The sequence below is a fragment of the Bombina bombina genome, chromosome 2, assembly GCF_027579735.1.
Source record: "Bombina bombina isolate aBomBom1 chromosome 2, aBomBom1.pri, whole genome shotgun sequence".
Taxonomy (NCBI): Eukaryota; Metazoa; Chordata; class Amphibia; order Anura; family Bombinatoridae; genus Bombina; species Bombina bombina.
This window is the reverse complement of record NC_069500.1, coordinates 924,114,782-924,130,991: the sequence shown is the minus strand read 5'-3', so window position 1 is coordinate 924,130,991 and position 16,210 is coordinate 924,114,782. Positions and strand designations below refer to the sequence as shown.

General features: G+C 36.3%; 1 protein-coding gene across 4 annotated transcripts in view; it reads right to left on the bottom strand.

Annotated features, from left to right (window-relative positions):
* RUFY3 (RUN and FYVE domain containing 3) overlaps positions 1 to 16,210 on the bottom strand; it is a 237,395-nt gene that overhangs the window by 20,317 nt on the left and 200,868 nt on the right. For all 4 annotated transcript variants that reach the window (XM_053703337.1, XM_053703339.1, XM_053703338.1 and 1 more), the window contains 3 exons: positions 12,284 to 12,416; positions 4,417 to 4,499; positions 3,180 to 3,207 (listed from right to left, as the gene is read on the bottom strand). In XM_053703337.1, coding sequence (XP_053559312.1) covers positions 3,180 to 3,207; positions 4,417 to 4,499; positions 12,284 to 12,416 — 244 coding nt within the window. The remainder of the gene's footprint in view (positions 1 to 3,179; positions 3,208 to 4,416; positions 4,500 to 12,283; positions 12,417 to 16,210) is intronic.

Genomic DNA, 16,210 nt, shown 5'->3' with positions numbered 1-16,210 from the left:
GGGCACTTTAATTCAGCAAAATTTACATTTCACTCGTGTTGTGAAAATACTTACTTTTTAATCTTGACAGCCACTGCATCGCTTACTCTGCCTGTCGCAATGCCTCTTCCTGGGTCTAAAATAAGGAATCTGGCTTCCTCCAATCACGGCGTTGAATCAGACACTGATTTCCCGGGGGGGGGGGGGGGAACCGTGATTGGAGGATGACCAATCCGTAATTTCCGATGTAGGGGGAAGCTGGAGTGACTGTGAAGATTAAAAGTTATTTTCATAACAAGAGTGAAATGTCAATTTTGATGAATTAAAGTGCCAGCAGGCACCTTATCATCAAAATTTACATTCACTTTAAAGAGACACTAAACACACTTCATGCACCTTCCTTTAATCATGGGTGCTGCCATTTTGGAATCTAGGTTACACTGCAGGTATCTGAAGGAGAGTTGCTGCACAGGTGCAAACACATCAGCACTGGGTGTAGTGAAAGACACATTGACTAGAGGGGGGCAGGGAATAACCTCAATACTATGCTTATAAATTGTATTTAGTGTGTAATGTTCCCTTTAAAAAGCGACAATAAACTGCAGAGTACAACTACTGTAGCATGGTTCCTACTCACTATGCTACTGTTTTTCCTATTGTGCCTGCACTTCTCCTTGGCTCTGCATCTTTATACTGGGTGCTGCCATCTTGATACATGCGTATTCTGACAACTGTACCTCGCCCTTTGGGATTAGCTTGCACAATAGAACGCAGAAGATTGACATATTTGCGTTTTATGTACACGGTTCAAAAGTTACATAACAAATATAACAAATCATATAGAGCATTGTACAGCTCACCGCTCTGTACGATGCACCCTGCATTATAAACAATAAAGCTTGCCAAGACCACAATATCACTGATCTGTGAATCCACACTCCTTGCGCCACAGTGTGTGAGATTTCTTAAACTCCAAGATGGCAGCGCCCAAGTGTGAAGATACAGAGCTTTGCTATTCAGATCATTATGAATGTAGCCACCAATCACTAGCTAGCTCCTAAAAGTGCAGTGCTGCACCTGAGCCTACCTAGGTATGCTTTTTAACAAAAGATACCAAAAGAACAAAGCCAAACAATTACAGAAAATAGGGTAGTTGTTTGAAGTTGCATGCTCTATCTGAATCACAAAATAAACATTAGGGTTTCCTGTCCATTACAACTAGTTACATATATCCTTACAAACCTTTACTCGATCCAGACTCCCCTTGTCAACTGTCACACCATAATATCTCTACTCCCTCTTGCTTCAAAGGTTCTTAAAAGGATTGTGTACAAATGCCTTAAACATTTCCTTTCCCCAATTCCTCTTTCTGCCATTTGTAATCTGGCATTTGATATCAGTGTTCCACTGAGAGAGAAATCCAAGCAAAACCTAGCTTTTTTTAAGCTTATATGTTAAAAACATCAGTACGCGTTACGCGTTTTGTGCCTGCTGCATGGCCCTTCGTCAGGGCTTCTCATATTGTGCAGGAGAGGATATATATATATATATATATATATATATATATATCCCAAAATTATCCCTTCTAATAATAATAGGATAAAAAAGATAACTTAATTTTGTAACACACCTATTCGATGTTAGAACAACTTACTATGTGTGGCCATTATATCAAATAATTTATATTTTCATGATTATTACATACATGGTTAGGCATATGGACCAACATATAAGTGATTTTTTTTTATTATTACACATATCATATTGCTTTAAAAAAGAACAAGCTTAAATACAGTTAAGACAAGCAAACTATAACAAATGCAGAAAACGAACTTTATATATTAATTTTTCAAATTAATTCAAAGTGGTGAGAGAGGGAAAAAATGGATGAAGTGTGAAGAATATGAATGATGTGAGAGGAATTGAAAGGAATGCCTATAAGAGTGCTCATACTAAGAGGGCAAATTGCTTTCTCTGCAGATTTCACAGCTGATCACCTTCACTCCACTACTTTGTTATCTGTGACATAGTTCTCTTGTAGTTGTCATTTCATTGCTCTAATCATTTATGTAGTGCATGCTTCTTGGTACATCCTCCACCTTCTTTACCTCTCTCTACGGAGGTTCCTCAAGGCATAGTTCTTGGTCCCCTTCTCTTTTCAGGTTACACATCATCCCTAGGTTTCCTAACCAAGACCTGTGTGTTTCAGCATAATGTGTATGCTTATGGATCCAAATCTACCTATCTGTACACGACCTATGCACTTCTCTACTTTCCCTAGTCACCAGGTTTCTGTCTAGTGAATCATCCTAGAAGTATAACTTAAAGCTGAACATCTGTCAAAACTAAGGGCTTACATATTCACCTTAATCAATTATCACCATTCACAAAACCGTGTTAGTAACACTATCATCATGTAACATCTGCTGCCTTAGGATTACATTTGACTTTCATTTGCCCCTCATCTTCAGCTTCAGATAAATATTGTCACAAACAAAACTACAATTCTAATTGACTCACTTATCATATCCCACCTTGACTACTGCAACCCCATACTTGATGGCTTCCCACTCCCAATTGCATTATATTATAAAAGCCTCTGCCAGGTTTTCTTACACAACACTTCTTTTATCCCGTGTTTGTCTATCAATCCCTTTACTGGTACCTCTTAGCCTCAAGATTTAAACCAAACGCTTGACCCAAACAAAGCCCCCAGTAACACTGCACTCTTCTAAAATCTCTGCCCAAGATTTACCCGTTTTCCTCCTAACTCATTGCTTCATCACACTCCCATCTGCAGGACATTTCTTGTACTGCATTCATTCTATGCAGTTCATGTTTTCTCATTGAGTCTTGGTCCAAGATGTCAGAGATTCCAGTTGTAGATATACATACAATCTATAGATATATTTTAACCTAAGATCCTTCAACTTTGTCTTAGCTGTTCCCTATTTATGTCATTGTAAGCTCACAAGTTTTCATGTCCTGTAGATTACCTGGTATGCATCACAGTTGAAAGCTCACAGGCAATGCCCTCTTTCCCTTTCAATCTCTAAGTGTGTATTGTAAATATTATCCAATTATTCTACCTATTGTCATAACTGTGGAATATGCTAGCATTTTATAAATAGATTATGATCATGATAATAATAATAAAAAATAGGTGCCTCTTCAAATAAAACAGCATTTGAGTTACTAACCTCACCTCCATATTTGGTTGATGGTGAGCTAAATGGGAGAAGAAAACAGAACATGTTAGATATCATAGAAATAAGCAGTGGAATATTACACATGCTAAAAAGGACATCAATTACATTTTTCTTTGTTGCATCTAATTTTATTTTTCAATTTTACAATATTTTTGGAAAAATAAGGTTATTGTGTGTAGGAGATAGACAATTAGTGATTCCTCACACAACATATACACAGTATGCAAACATATATAGGATAGAACATATAACACATACATGCCTTTAAGAGCATTGCCTTTAAGAAAGGTTACTCTGTTTCACTATGCCTGTCTGTTCTTATATCAGAAACTCTTATCTAGAAAGAGTGGGATGTCACATTGCAAGAGAGATAGTGCTATGCTCTGCTATACGAATATTTGTTTGTTTTGAGAACACACTTATTTTTCTAAACGCTTGCTACATGAAATATGATTGACATAACAGTAGACACGCTTGCTAAGCTGTACTTTAATTATTAGAATTGCTTTGAGGGGGCGGGAGAATTCTGGCCAACATCTTAGAGAGAGGTCTCTGACATTAGCACCTGTGAAATCAGCTGTGTTTTCCTCACTGAACAATGATGCTGACTGTAACTGCACTCCTCTGCCTGTCTACCCTTGTACGCTGCTATTAATGTCTTATTTGAAACCCGAAGATGAGTAATGCATTTATAGTTTAATCACTGCCTTGCTTTAAAAGCTGATTACTGATGTATGTTAATGCAATAATTTCAAAATAAACACTGTACTTATTATACTACATTCTCTTGTGTCCATCTTCCTTTCCTTTTTCAGTATTATTGTGAGACCAAATTTATGTGCACCAGCGCCAGGGCATAACACTGTGCTTAAGCAAATAATATTTTCTTATGCTTTGTGGTGTGTCACTGTCCAACAATAGAGATGCAGGATTTACTTCATCCCCAAAATTGCCTAAATGTAAAGGACTCAAAAGATGCATGCACAGAAATATGTTTATTTAATAGCAAAGATATGTTTTGTGTAGCTAACTGACAGCAAAAAAAAAACAAAACTAAAAATGAGATCAGCACAGGGGTGTGAAACTAGTAAGAAAGGGTTAACATACAAGCTCCATGTCCTAACATGAAATGATCCCCTTTACGGCTTGTAATAATCCCTTTATATTACCATGTAATTAGCCTCATTACTTTTAATATAGTAATTCATTTGTCCAAAATAGTCTATACCTGTTCATGTTAAAATCCGCCTTTTCAGTCACTACTTTCTTTGGGCTCACAGTTTTCTCTAAAACCTTAGGAGATTGTGCGTCCTGTACAAACAAACAAATAAATAAAAATGGTCACTGCTGTTCATGTACATCACGTCCAACTGGTGCCACCAATACTGGGAATAGGCTCCCAGTAAGGGGCTACTCTTCAGCAGCACACACATTGTTATATCTGCCTGGCTTCCATGTAAATGTGTCAGCCAGGCCCTGTGCTTCCCATTCTCTTTTTTAGAAAAGTGGTACTTTTTACATTTCTTTTTACTGAAATACAAAACAAAATTTAAAAAAAATATATCTAAATCAGAAACACAAATCAGAAAAGAGAATTATTACCTATTATTGATATCTCATATTTCTTTACCAATTTTCTCTAATTAATCTATTTATCTCACCAACAAAAAGGAAAAGAGAGTGATGGAAGAGAAAACCCAGCAGAAAGATAATAACTACATTGTATGGCTGTTTAAGGAGAGATTTAGGGCTCTATTTATTAAGCCTTCTCCTGCACAACTTGCAGTCCATATTTATCAATAAATCAGACCGCTGCTTCCTACAGTCTTCTCTACCTCTTAGGTGAAGAATTTCAATCTCCCCGGTCTCGTCCGACCAGGGAGATTGACAGATCCTGCATATGTACGCCCCTGACCACCGTAGCTTGATAAATCGAGCCCTAAGGGGTAAGCCCTAGCATTAAAGTGAAGTGGGGGATAAGAGGGGGAAAAAAACAACAATAAATATTAATTCAGTGTTAATGCTTTTCTCATAGTAATATGTATATGTTTACACACACACACATATATATATATATACGTTTTGTTTTTTTTTCTTCAATGTTTCCGTCTCTTACTTATTGTGAAGAAGAGAAAAAAAAAGTAATTGTGAAATAAACCTAAGAGTGTAGCAATTAAGGTCAAGCTATCATAGTGAGAGAAAAATAAAACATGCCTAAGTGTACCAATTAGATTGACACATACTCCTTGTGAGATAAAAACATGTGAAACACGCCTAAGTTTAGCAATTAGGGTTGAGCTTCCGACTCTTACTCATTGAGAAAAAAAAAATACATATTCAGTGTTAAGCGCATCTCTCATAGTGAATAAAAAAAAAAACAGCTAAGTGTAGCAATTAGGTTGAGTTTCTGACACACACTCGCTGTCAGAAAGAAAAACAAAAGAAAAGCAGAAGAAAAAATAGTGAAAGAAGTGGTACTTGAAAGAGATGGTCACTATGTTTTGTTTCTTTCATGTAATTGGCAAGAGTCCATGAGCTAGTGACGTATGGGATATACAATCCTACCAGGAGGGGCAAAGTCTCCCAAACCTCAAAATGCCTATAAATACACCCCTCACCATACCCACAATTCAGTTTTACAAACTTTGCCTCCTATGGAGGTGGTGAAGTAAGTTTGTGCTAAGATTTCTACGTTGACATGCGCTTCTCAGCATTTTGAAGCCTGATTCCTCTCAGAGTACAGTGAATGTCAGAGGGATGTGAAGGGAGTATCACCTATTGAATGCAATGTTTTTCCTCACGGGAGATCTATTTCATAGGTTCTCTGTTATCGGTTGTAGAGATTTATCTCCTACCTCCCTTTTCAGATCGACGATATACTCTCATATTCCATTACCTCTACTGATAACCGTTTCAGTACTGGTTTGGCTATCTGCTTTATGTGGATGGGTGTCTTTTGGTAAGTATGTTTTCATTACTTAAGACACTCTCAGCTATGGTTTGGCACTTTATGTATTTATATAAAGTTCTAAATATATGTATTGTACTTATATTTGCCATGAGTCAGGTTTATGTATATTTCCTTTTGCAGACTGTCAGTTTCATATCTGGGAAATGCATTTTTTAGGAAAAATGTATTCTTACCTGCGGTATAGTCTCTTTTTCAATTGACTGTTTTTTAAAATTTGCGGCAGAATTAGGCTCGCAAGGGCGCAAAATGACAAAGTTTATTGCGTCATTCTTGGCGCAAGATTTTTTGGCGCAAAATTACGTTCATTGATGCAAATTCGTAATTTCCGGCGTCTTAGTCGACGCAGAGTCTTTCACAAGGTTGCGTCATCTGTGGCGCGAGTGTGTCGTTTCCGGACATTTTTGGCGCTAAAAAATATTTTTCTGTTTGTTGTGCGTCATACTTGCCGCCAAATATTTTCATTATTTTAAACCCCATTCCTATATGCCTCTTGCCTTTTTTCTCTATCAGAGGGCTATGCTGTTTGCATTTTTTCCCCATTCCTAAAACTGCCATATAAGGAAATTGATAATTTTGCTTTATATGTTGTTTTTTCTCTTATATTTGCAAGATGTCTGGATCTGATCCTGTCTCAGAAATCACTGTTGGAACCCTGCTGCCTGATAACAGTTCTACCAAAGCTAAGTACATTTGTTGTAATCTTGTGGAGATTATATCTCCAGCTGTGGTTTGTAATACGTTGTCATGATAAACTTTTACATGCAGAGAATGTGTCCATCAGTAATAGTACATTGCCTGTTGCTGTTCCTTTAACATCTAATGTACAAGATTATTGCTGATTCTATTCAGAAGGCTTTGTCTGCCATTCCGCCTTCTAATAAATGTAAAGTTCTTTTTAAAACTTCTCATAAAGTTGATGAAATTTCAAATGACCAACAACATACTGAATTATCCTCCTCTGATGAGGATCTATCTGATTCAGAAAATCCTTCCTCAGATATTGACACTAACAAATCTACTTATTTATTTAAAATTAAGTACATTCATTCTTTATTAAAGAAGTGTTGATTATATTGGATATTGAGGAGACTAGTCCTCTTAATATTAAAACTAGTAAACTTTTAAATTCTGTTTATAAACCTCCTGTGGTTTTTCCAGTTCCTGATGCTATTTCTGATATGATTTCTAAGGAATGGAATAGGCCTGGTACTTCTTTTATTCCTTTAAAAAAAAAAAAAAAAGAATTGTATCCTTTGCCAGCAGTTACATTGGAGTTTTGGGAAAAGATCCCCAAAGTTGATGGGGCTATCTCTACTGTCGCTTAGCGTACTACTATTCCTATGGAATATAGTACTTCTTTTTTAAGATCCTTTAGATAGGAAACTTGAATCTTATCTAAAGAAAGCCTATTTATATTCGGGTCATCTTCTCAGGCCTGCATTTTCTTTGGCTGATGTTACAGCTGCATCAACTTTTTGGTTGGAAATTTAGCGCAACAAGAATTGGATTATGATTTGTCTAGCATTGTTCGCTTGCTTCAACATGCTAATCAGTTTATTTGTGATGCCATTTTTTTCATCAAAATTTATGTTAAATCTATGTCTTTAGCAATTTTATCTAGAAGAGCTTTGTGGCTTAAATCTTGGAATACTGACATGACTTCTAAGTCCAGATTGCTATCTCTTTCTTTCCAAGGTAATCAGTTATTTGGTTCTCAGTTGAATTTGATTATCTCAACTGTCACTGGGGGAAGGGAGTTTTTTTGCCTTAGGATAAGACTTAAGGGTAAATCTAAAGCTTCTAACCGTTTTCGTTCCTTTCGACTAAATAAGGAACAGAAACCTATTCCTTCCCCCAATGAATCTGTTTCCAATTGGAATTTATCTTCAAATTGGATTAAATCCAAGCCTTTTAAGGAACCAAAGCCAGCCCCTAAGTCTGCATGTAGGTGCGGCCCTCATTCCAGCTCAGCTGGTAGGGGGCAGATTAAGATTTCTCAGGGGTATCGAATAGGATTCAGAGTAAGAACTCCTGTGAGAAGATATTTTCTCTCACGCATTCCAGCAAATCCAGTAAAGACTCAGGCTTTCCTGAAGTGTGTTTCAGACCTGGAGTTTCAGGTGTAATCATGCCAGTTCCGTTTCAGGAACAGGGTTTGGGGTTTTATTCAAATCTATTCATTGTCCCAAAGAAAGAAAATTCATTCAGGACAGTTCTGGACCTGAAATTTTTTTGAATCATTATGTAAGAGTACCAACTTTCAAAATGGTGATTATAAGGACTATTCTGCCTTTTGTTCAGTAAAGGCATTATATGTCCACCATAGACTTACAGGGTGCATATCTTCATATTCTGATTCATCCGCTTCATTTTAAGTTTCTGAGATTCTCTTTTCTAGACAAGCTTTACCAATTTGTCGCTTTTCCTTTTGGCCTAGTGACAGCTCTAAGAATCTTTTCTAAAGTTCTTGGTGCCCTACTCTCTGTAATCAGAGAGCAGGATATTGCGGTGTTTCCTTATTTGGATGATTTCTTGGTATTAGCTCAGTCTTTATATTCTACAGAATCTTACACAAATCAACTAGTGTTGTTTCTTCGAAAACATGGTTGGAGGATCAATTTACTAAAAAGTTCTTTGATTCCTCAGACAAGGGTCACCTTTTTAGGTTTCCAAATGGATTCAGTGTCCATGACTCTGTTGCAGCCTGTCGGAACCTTCAGTCTCAGTCATTCCCTTCAGTAGATATGTGCATGGAAGTTTTAGGTCTCATGACTGCAGCATCGGACGCGATCCCCTTTTGCTCGTTTTCATATGAGACCTCTCCAGCTTTGTGTGCTGAACCAATAGTTCAGGGTTTTTCAAGGATATCACAATTTATATTCTTAAATCCCAATCTTTGACTATCTCTGACTTGGTGGTAAAATCACCATCGTATAGTTTTAGGGGCCTCTTTTGTTTGTCCAACCTGGACTGTGATCTCAACAGATGCGAGTCTTTAAGGTTGGGGAGTTGTTTGGGGATCTCTGACAGTGCAAGGGGTTTGGAAATCTCAAGAGGCGAGATTACCAATCAATATTTTGGAACTCTGTGCAATTTTCAGGGCTCTTCAGATTTGGCCTCTGTTGAAGAGATAACCGTTCTTTTGTATTCAGTCAGACAATATCACAACTGTGGCATTTGTCAATCATCAGGATGGGACTTAGAGTCCTTAAGCTATGAAATAAGTATCCCGGATACTTGCTTGGGTGGATTCCAGCTACTGTCTAATTTCTGTGGTTCATATCCCAGGTATACACAATTTGGAAGTGGATTATTTCAGCCATCAGACTTTACATCCGGGGGAGTAGTCCCTCCATCCAGATGTGTTTTCTCAGGTTGTTCAGATGTGGGGTCTTTCATAAATAGACCTGATGGCTTCTCATCTAAATAAGAAACTTCCCAGGTACCTGTCCAGGGATCCTCAGGCGGAAGCAGTGGATGTGTTGACACTTCCTTGGTGTTATCAACCTGCTTATATTTTTCCCGCCTTTAGTTTTTCTTCCAAGAGTGATCTTCAAAATCATCATGGAGCAATCGCTTGTGCTGCTGGTGGCTGCAGCATGGCCTCACAGGTTTTGGTATGCGAATCTTGTTCGGATATCCAGTTGCCAACCTTGGTCACTTCCATTAAGGCCGGACCTTCTGTTTCAAGGTCCGTTTTTTTCCATCAGGATTTCAAATCTGAAGGTATAGAAATTGAACACTTAGTGCTTAGTCATAGAGGTTTCTCTGACTTTGTGATTAATACTGTGTTGCAGGCTCATAAATCTGTTTCTAGAAAAATGTATTATCGAGTTTGGAAACTTACATTTCTTGGTGTTTCTCTCATAAATTATCTTGGCATTCTAATAGAATTCATAGAATTTTACAGTTTCTTCAGGATAGTGTGGATAAGGGTTTGTCTGCAAGTTCCTTGAAGGGACAAATCTCTGCTCTTTCTGTTTTATTTCACAGGAAGATTCCTAAGCTTCCTGATATTCACTGTTTTGTTTAGGCTTTGGTTCATATCAAGCCTCTCATTAAATCAATCTCTCCTTCTTGGAGTTTTAATTTGGTTTTAAAGGCTTTACAAGCTCCTCCATTTGAGCCTATGCATTCTTTGGACATTTAAATACTTTCTTGGAAAGTGTTGTTTCTTTTGGCCATCTCTTCTGCTAGAAGAGTTTCTGAATTATTTGCTCTCTCTTGTGAATCTCCTTTCTGATTTTTCATCAGGATAAGACAGTTTTGCGGACTTCATTTAAATTCTTATCTAAGGTTGTGAATTCTAACAACATTAATACAGAAATTGTTGTCCTTTCCTAGTGTCCTAATCCTAAGAATTCTTTGGAGAGATCCTTACATTCTTTGGATGTGGTAAGAGCTTTGAAATATTATGTTGAAGCTACTAAAGATTTCAGGAAGACTTCTAGTCTATTTGTTATCCTTTCTGGTTCCAGGAAAGGTCAGAAGGCTTCAGCCGTTTCTTTAGCATCGTGGTTAAAGCTTTTGACTCATCACACTTATTTGGAGTCGGGTCAGGCCCCGCCTCAGAGAATTACAGCTGATTCTACTAGGTCAGTCTCCACTTCGTGGGCTTTTAAGAATGAAGCTTCAGTTGATCAGATTTGCAAAGCAGCAACTTGGTCTTCTTTGCATACATTTACTAAATTCTACCATTTTGATGTATTTGCTTCTTCGAAAGCAGTTTTTGGTAAAAAAAAAGTTCTTCACGCAGCTGTTTCAGTTCGATTCTTCTGCTTATGATTTAAGTTTTTCCTTTCATTTATGAGAATAAACTTATATTTGGGTTGTGGATTAATTTTTTCAGCAAAATGGCTGTTTTTATTTTATCCCTCCCTCTCTAGTGACTCTTGCGATGAGTTCCACTTCTTGGGTATTGCTATCCCATACGTCACTAGCTCATGGACTCTTGCCAATTACATTAAAGAAAACATAATTTATGTAAGAACTTACCGGATAAATTAATTTCTTTCATATTGGCAAGAGTCCATGAGGCCCACCCTTTTTATGGTGGTTATGATTTTTTTGTATAAAGCACAATTATTTCCAAATTTCTTTGTTGAGGCTTTTTACTCCTTTCTTTTTCACCCCACTACTTGGCTATTCGTTAAACTGAATTGTGGGTGTGGTGAGGGGTATATTTATAGGTATTTTGAGGTTTGGGAAACTTTGCCCCTCCTGGTAGGATTGTATATCCCTTACGTCACTAGCTCATGGACTCTTGCCAATATGAAAGAAATGAATTTATCAGGTAAGTTCTTACATAAATTATGTTTTTAACACAAAGAGTTTAGAGGTCATTAGTCAAAATTGGCCTGGTAGGATTGAATATCCCATACGTCACTAGCTCATGAACTCTTGTCAATATGAAAGAAATGAATTTATCAGGTACGTTCTTACATAAATTATGTTTTTAACACAAAGAGTTTAGAGGTCATTAGTCAAAATTGGCCTATGGACATGCATATAGCATGGGCATGATGTGGGTGTATAAAATCACAAAAGGAAGTGCGGGGAACCATGGGTTTCATCTGGTCATGTAGTCATTAGCTGGCATAAAAAAAGGAGGTGCAATAATGATGAATCTGAACTGTAACCTGATGGGAGTATAAAAATGGCACATGGAAGTTGCAGAGGTGTTTTTTGTGGGCATGGATTTGGCACCGAAGGGTTTCTGGGAGCCATTAATCTGGTTTCATATTTTTCCCAAGAATGTTTTTTTATTCTTTGGCCTAGTTCAGTAAACCACTTACAGTATCTTTCTTTTAAAAAATAGATTTATCATTTTTGAAAACATAAACCACACAAAAAGATTATGCATTTGCACAAAGTATTAATTGGTCAGCCACACAACCACTTACAGGTATCATTTAGGTTATTACATTATTGATTCCTCTGTAAATAACTACATCCTTTCTGAACTTGGTTATCTAAGGGGCATCAACCATTATTAATGTAATTAAGATAAGTTTCAGTAAAAATGTATCTACTCATATAAAAACAATGAGTCTGGTACTTTTTTTTTTATATGGGTAATAATTAATTATATACATTCAGTGAAGCTAGGTGCATTAACAATTACTTCCAAGTTGGGCATTCCGATTCGGTTTCTTTGCTGGCTTCCTATGGGCGAGGATCTGTTTTCAGGAGACCCTTTATGATGACCGGAGTAGCGTCTTCTTCTCTCCTTCTGCAGTTCCATTTCATAGTGAGAACTAGACCAGAAAAACAAACGTTTTAGTTGGTTTATACACTGAGCAAACTTTTTAAACCACAACTATTATACTAAACATAATGCACTTACATACAACCATTTTATTTATAATATATAAGATTTATCAATTCAAATTGTTGAGGTTTTTGCACAGTGAAAGAATGGTCAAATCATTATGTAGGAACAGGGCAACTTATGTATAGCGCTATTTTCAAGGATGAAACTTTAGATATCTTTATTAATTTTTTTTCAGGGTAGATTAAGAAAATTAATCTATATCCTTCCAAGTTAGAGGTGCGGAATTTAAATGATTATCTCCTCAATCACGATTTTGCATGAGCAAAAGAATGAATAAATAACCATCTCCTAAAGTTTGCATTTGGTAGACGATAGCCCTGGTCTTGTGAAAGCCTGAACACTTCAGGGTAACTATATTTTCCCCCTTTTTATATATATATATATATATATATATATCTTTTTTTTAATTTTCTTTCTCTTTCCACCTGATTTGAGGGGAATTATGGGTTGAATACACCTATTTTCTGACAATATAAACTATGTTTAGACTGTCATAATAATCTATTTTACAGTACTTCTTGAAGATTTGAATGTTAATTTTGAGCTTGTGACACAAATTACATAAGCCAAATGTCTTTATTTTTTTTCACATTCATTTATTTGTAAAAGAAATTTGGTATCTGAGTGGCCGCAGTGGTATCTTATGGCTACTATTATATATGCTGATCCAGCTCTGATCCAAGCCTGGCCTGGAGATTTTATTTAGAGATCATCTTTTGTTTGCCTGATACATTATGTCATGATACATATATTTTCTATGTTTTGATTGCTTGTTTTTTATGCATAATATGTAATTGGACATGTGTATGCTTTGTATTGTATTCTTTATTATTTTACTCATATTGTATAAAGGCCCAAATTGCATCCCAATAAAAATTATTAACACAAAAATATGGAGATACAAGTTCAAGTCCAATAAAAAAAAGAAAAGAAAAACTATTTTGAAAATGTGTGATCCCAGCTAGCTCTGTGATCGACTAACCTTCTGGAAACATTATTTTGTAAGGTTACATGTATAATATTTAAAGGGACATGAAACCCAATGTTTTTCTTTCATGATTCAGACAGAGCATGTGATTTTAAACAACTTTCTAATTTACTTCTGTTACCTTATTGTTTTGTTCTCTTTGTACCCTTTGTTGAAAAAGATACCTAGGTAGGCTCAGGAGCTGCCGATTGGTGGTTGCTCATATTTGCCTCATGTTATTGGCTCACCTGATGAGTTCAGCTTGCTCTCAGTAGTGCATTGCTGCTCCTTCCACAAAGGATACCAAGAGAATTAAGCAAATTAGAGAATAGATGTAAATTGCAAAGGTGTTTAAGATTGTATTCTTTATCTGAATCATGAAAGAAAAACAAATGGGTTTCATGTTCCTTTAAATCAACTAATTTGTCTGTTAATTAACTGAAGGAACAACAAATGCAACTATTGTTTAACACTAAAATCTGATTAATTTCTTCCTTGTCTACCTAACATTTATTTAAAACGCATCAATCAATATAAGGGAGATTAACAAGGTAGCCTAAGTAATTATGATTTTATTGAATCATTCTAAAATCATTCAAAGGCACAGAGAAGCATGCAATGAAGAATTACCACAGTGAAAAACACGCTCTAGGACAGTGATGGCTAACCTTGGCACCCCTGATATTTTTGAACTACATTTCCCATGATGCTCAACTAGACTGCAGAGATCTTAAGCATCATGGGAAATGTAGGGGTGCCAAGGTTAGCCATCACTGCTCTAGGACTTACTCATTGACTGCCAATAAATAAGTCCAGAAGGCAAAATGCATTCGTTTCCTGTCAGAAAATGCCCTGTGTGCATATTTGTGCCTCTCAAGGTTATTTAGAATGATTCAATAAAACAATTTTATTTTATTATTACAGCTCTATCTTTTTATTAGATGGGGGCTAATAAAATTTGAGTGTGGAAACCTTAATATTACAAATGGTTAGGATCCTTGTGTCCACCTTGAATTATTTTTAATTGTTATTCCAGATAACCTCTATTTGTGGCTGATATTTAGTTTTAAGTATCCTCTTTTACGTTCCATCCAGATTATTTCTGAAAATTGTAAAATCTTAAGAATAAAGGGTAGTTTGTATAGTTAATGTAAACACTTATTATGCCCAAGGATTCACATTCAAAAGTGTAATATATTTATTCTATAAACCATTATGTTTTAAACCCGTTTGGGAATTACAAAAAAACAGCAGTTTTGCTCTTTGTACTGTATTTGCTCGTTGCAGTTTGTTTTTGTTATTAATATTTTAACTGTCTTCTTTGGTGTAATGAAGATTCTATCTTTTCTTGCACAACCATATTTAGATCTGATGGATACATAACCCCTGGCCTTCTGGAGTGCATAGAAAAGACTTGTAGAAGTCTGAAGGATGCCTCCCTTCCCATATATACCTATCCACTTCCCGCTTGCAACCTTTCAGTTTCTTCATATTTGGAGTTAGGTTGTTTGAGTTCTGCTTCTTTTCACAAATAGGAAAAAAGGTTTAACACTTTGCACTACTGCAAGGGTCACTGCTGACCACTGTCAAGGGACTTTGACCTTGGATGGTCCTGTGGAGGTATCCATACCATCATACACTATATAGCTTCCCCTTTGGTTTTCCATAAGTAATTATGGACTGTGTTTATCTCTCTAATGCTACCCCATGTTAATGTATTCATTGAACCTCAACAGATTTGGCAGAACTATAAACATAGATATAATATGCAAAGGTAACATTTATAAGAAGAACATTTGTAGAAGGTCCTGCCAAGAGTTGCACAGCTGTAGAACACCTAACATGAAGGAGATCGATCTACAGGACAGCTGGGCTCACATGCTAGTTGCTAATCTCTGATTGCCACAGAACCTGTACCCTGTGCTTAGCCAGATGGAAGAGCCTACTGGAATACACAATGGAATTGGACTGTATATCCCTTATATTTGTATAAGTGCTATGTGAGGTTATGGCTATATAGCTATGCCTTCATAACTTATTTTTGTACTGTTTTACAGTATACTTTCCCTGAAGGTTATTACTGTACCTACATTGCAAGTTATATTGATTGTAAAAGTTTTAGTTTTGTACCTTGCAAAGATCGCGCGGTAGGAGTAAGGGGTAGGCTAGCAAATAAGCAGCATTGTGCAGTGGATACAATTTGCAGCACTCAGCAGTGTTCCCGCACATAGCTCTAGTCACAAGTAATTACATTCTGCAATAGATCCATTGTTTTTTCTATTCCTTCCTCTAACTATTGGCAGATAAGTGCACGTTAGATTTCCAAGTTGTTGTTTTGGTTTGAAACAAAGGGCTTGTTTGTCTGCTTTTGATTACTGCTTACCAAGTGAAAGGTCTTCTGCAATGCAATTTAATAGGTAAAAAATTAAGAAATCCACAGCAAAGCTAAATAATATGCTCTCAGTAAGTCTAAATTTGGAAGCTTACTCTTGTTGTATAGAGATAGGGTTCTGCAAATCCTAAATGATTTTTTTTTAAGACAATCCTGAATTTATTTTCTATTTTTGAATCAACCTTGCTGAAAATAATGCACATTTTTATCCTAAACATTTTATTCATTGTGCCATTTTTCTAGGAAAGATATCTATAGCGTCCTCATTTTCTTCAGAAACTCATTCAGATTCAGTTTACCTGAACATCTCTATGCAAAAAATATATTTTACCTCAAATTTCCTAAGTATTTACACCCC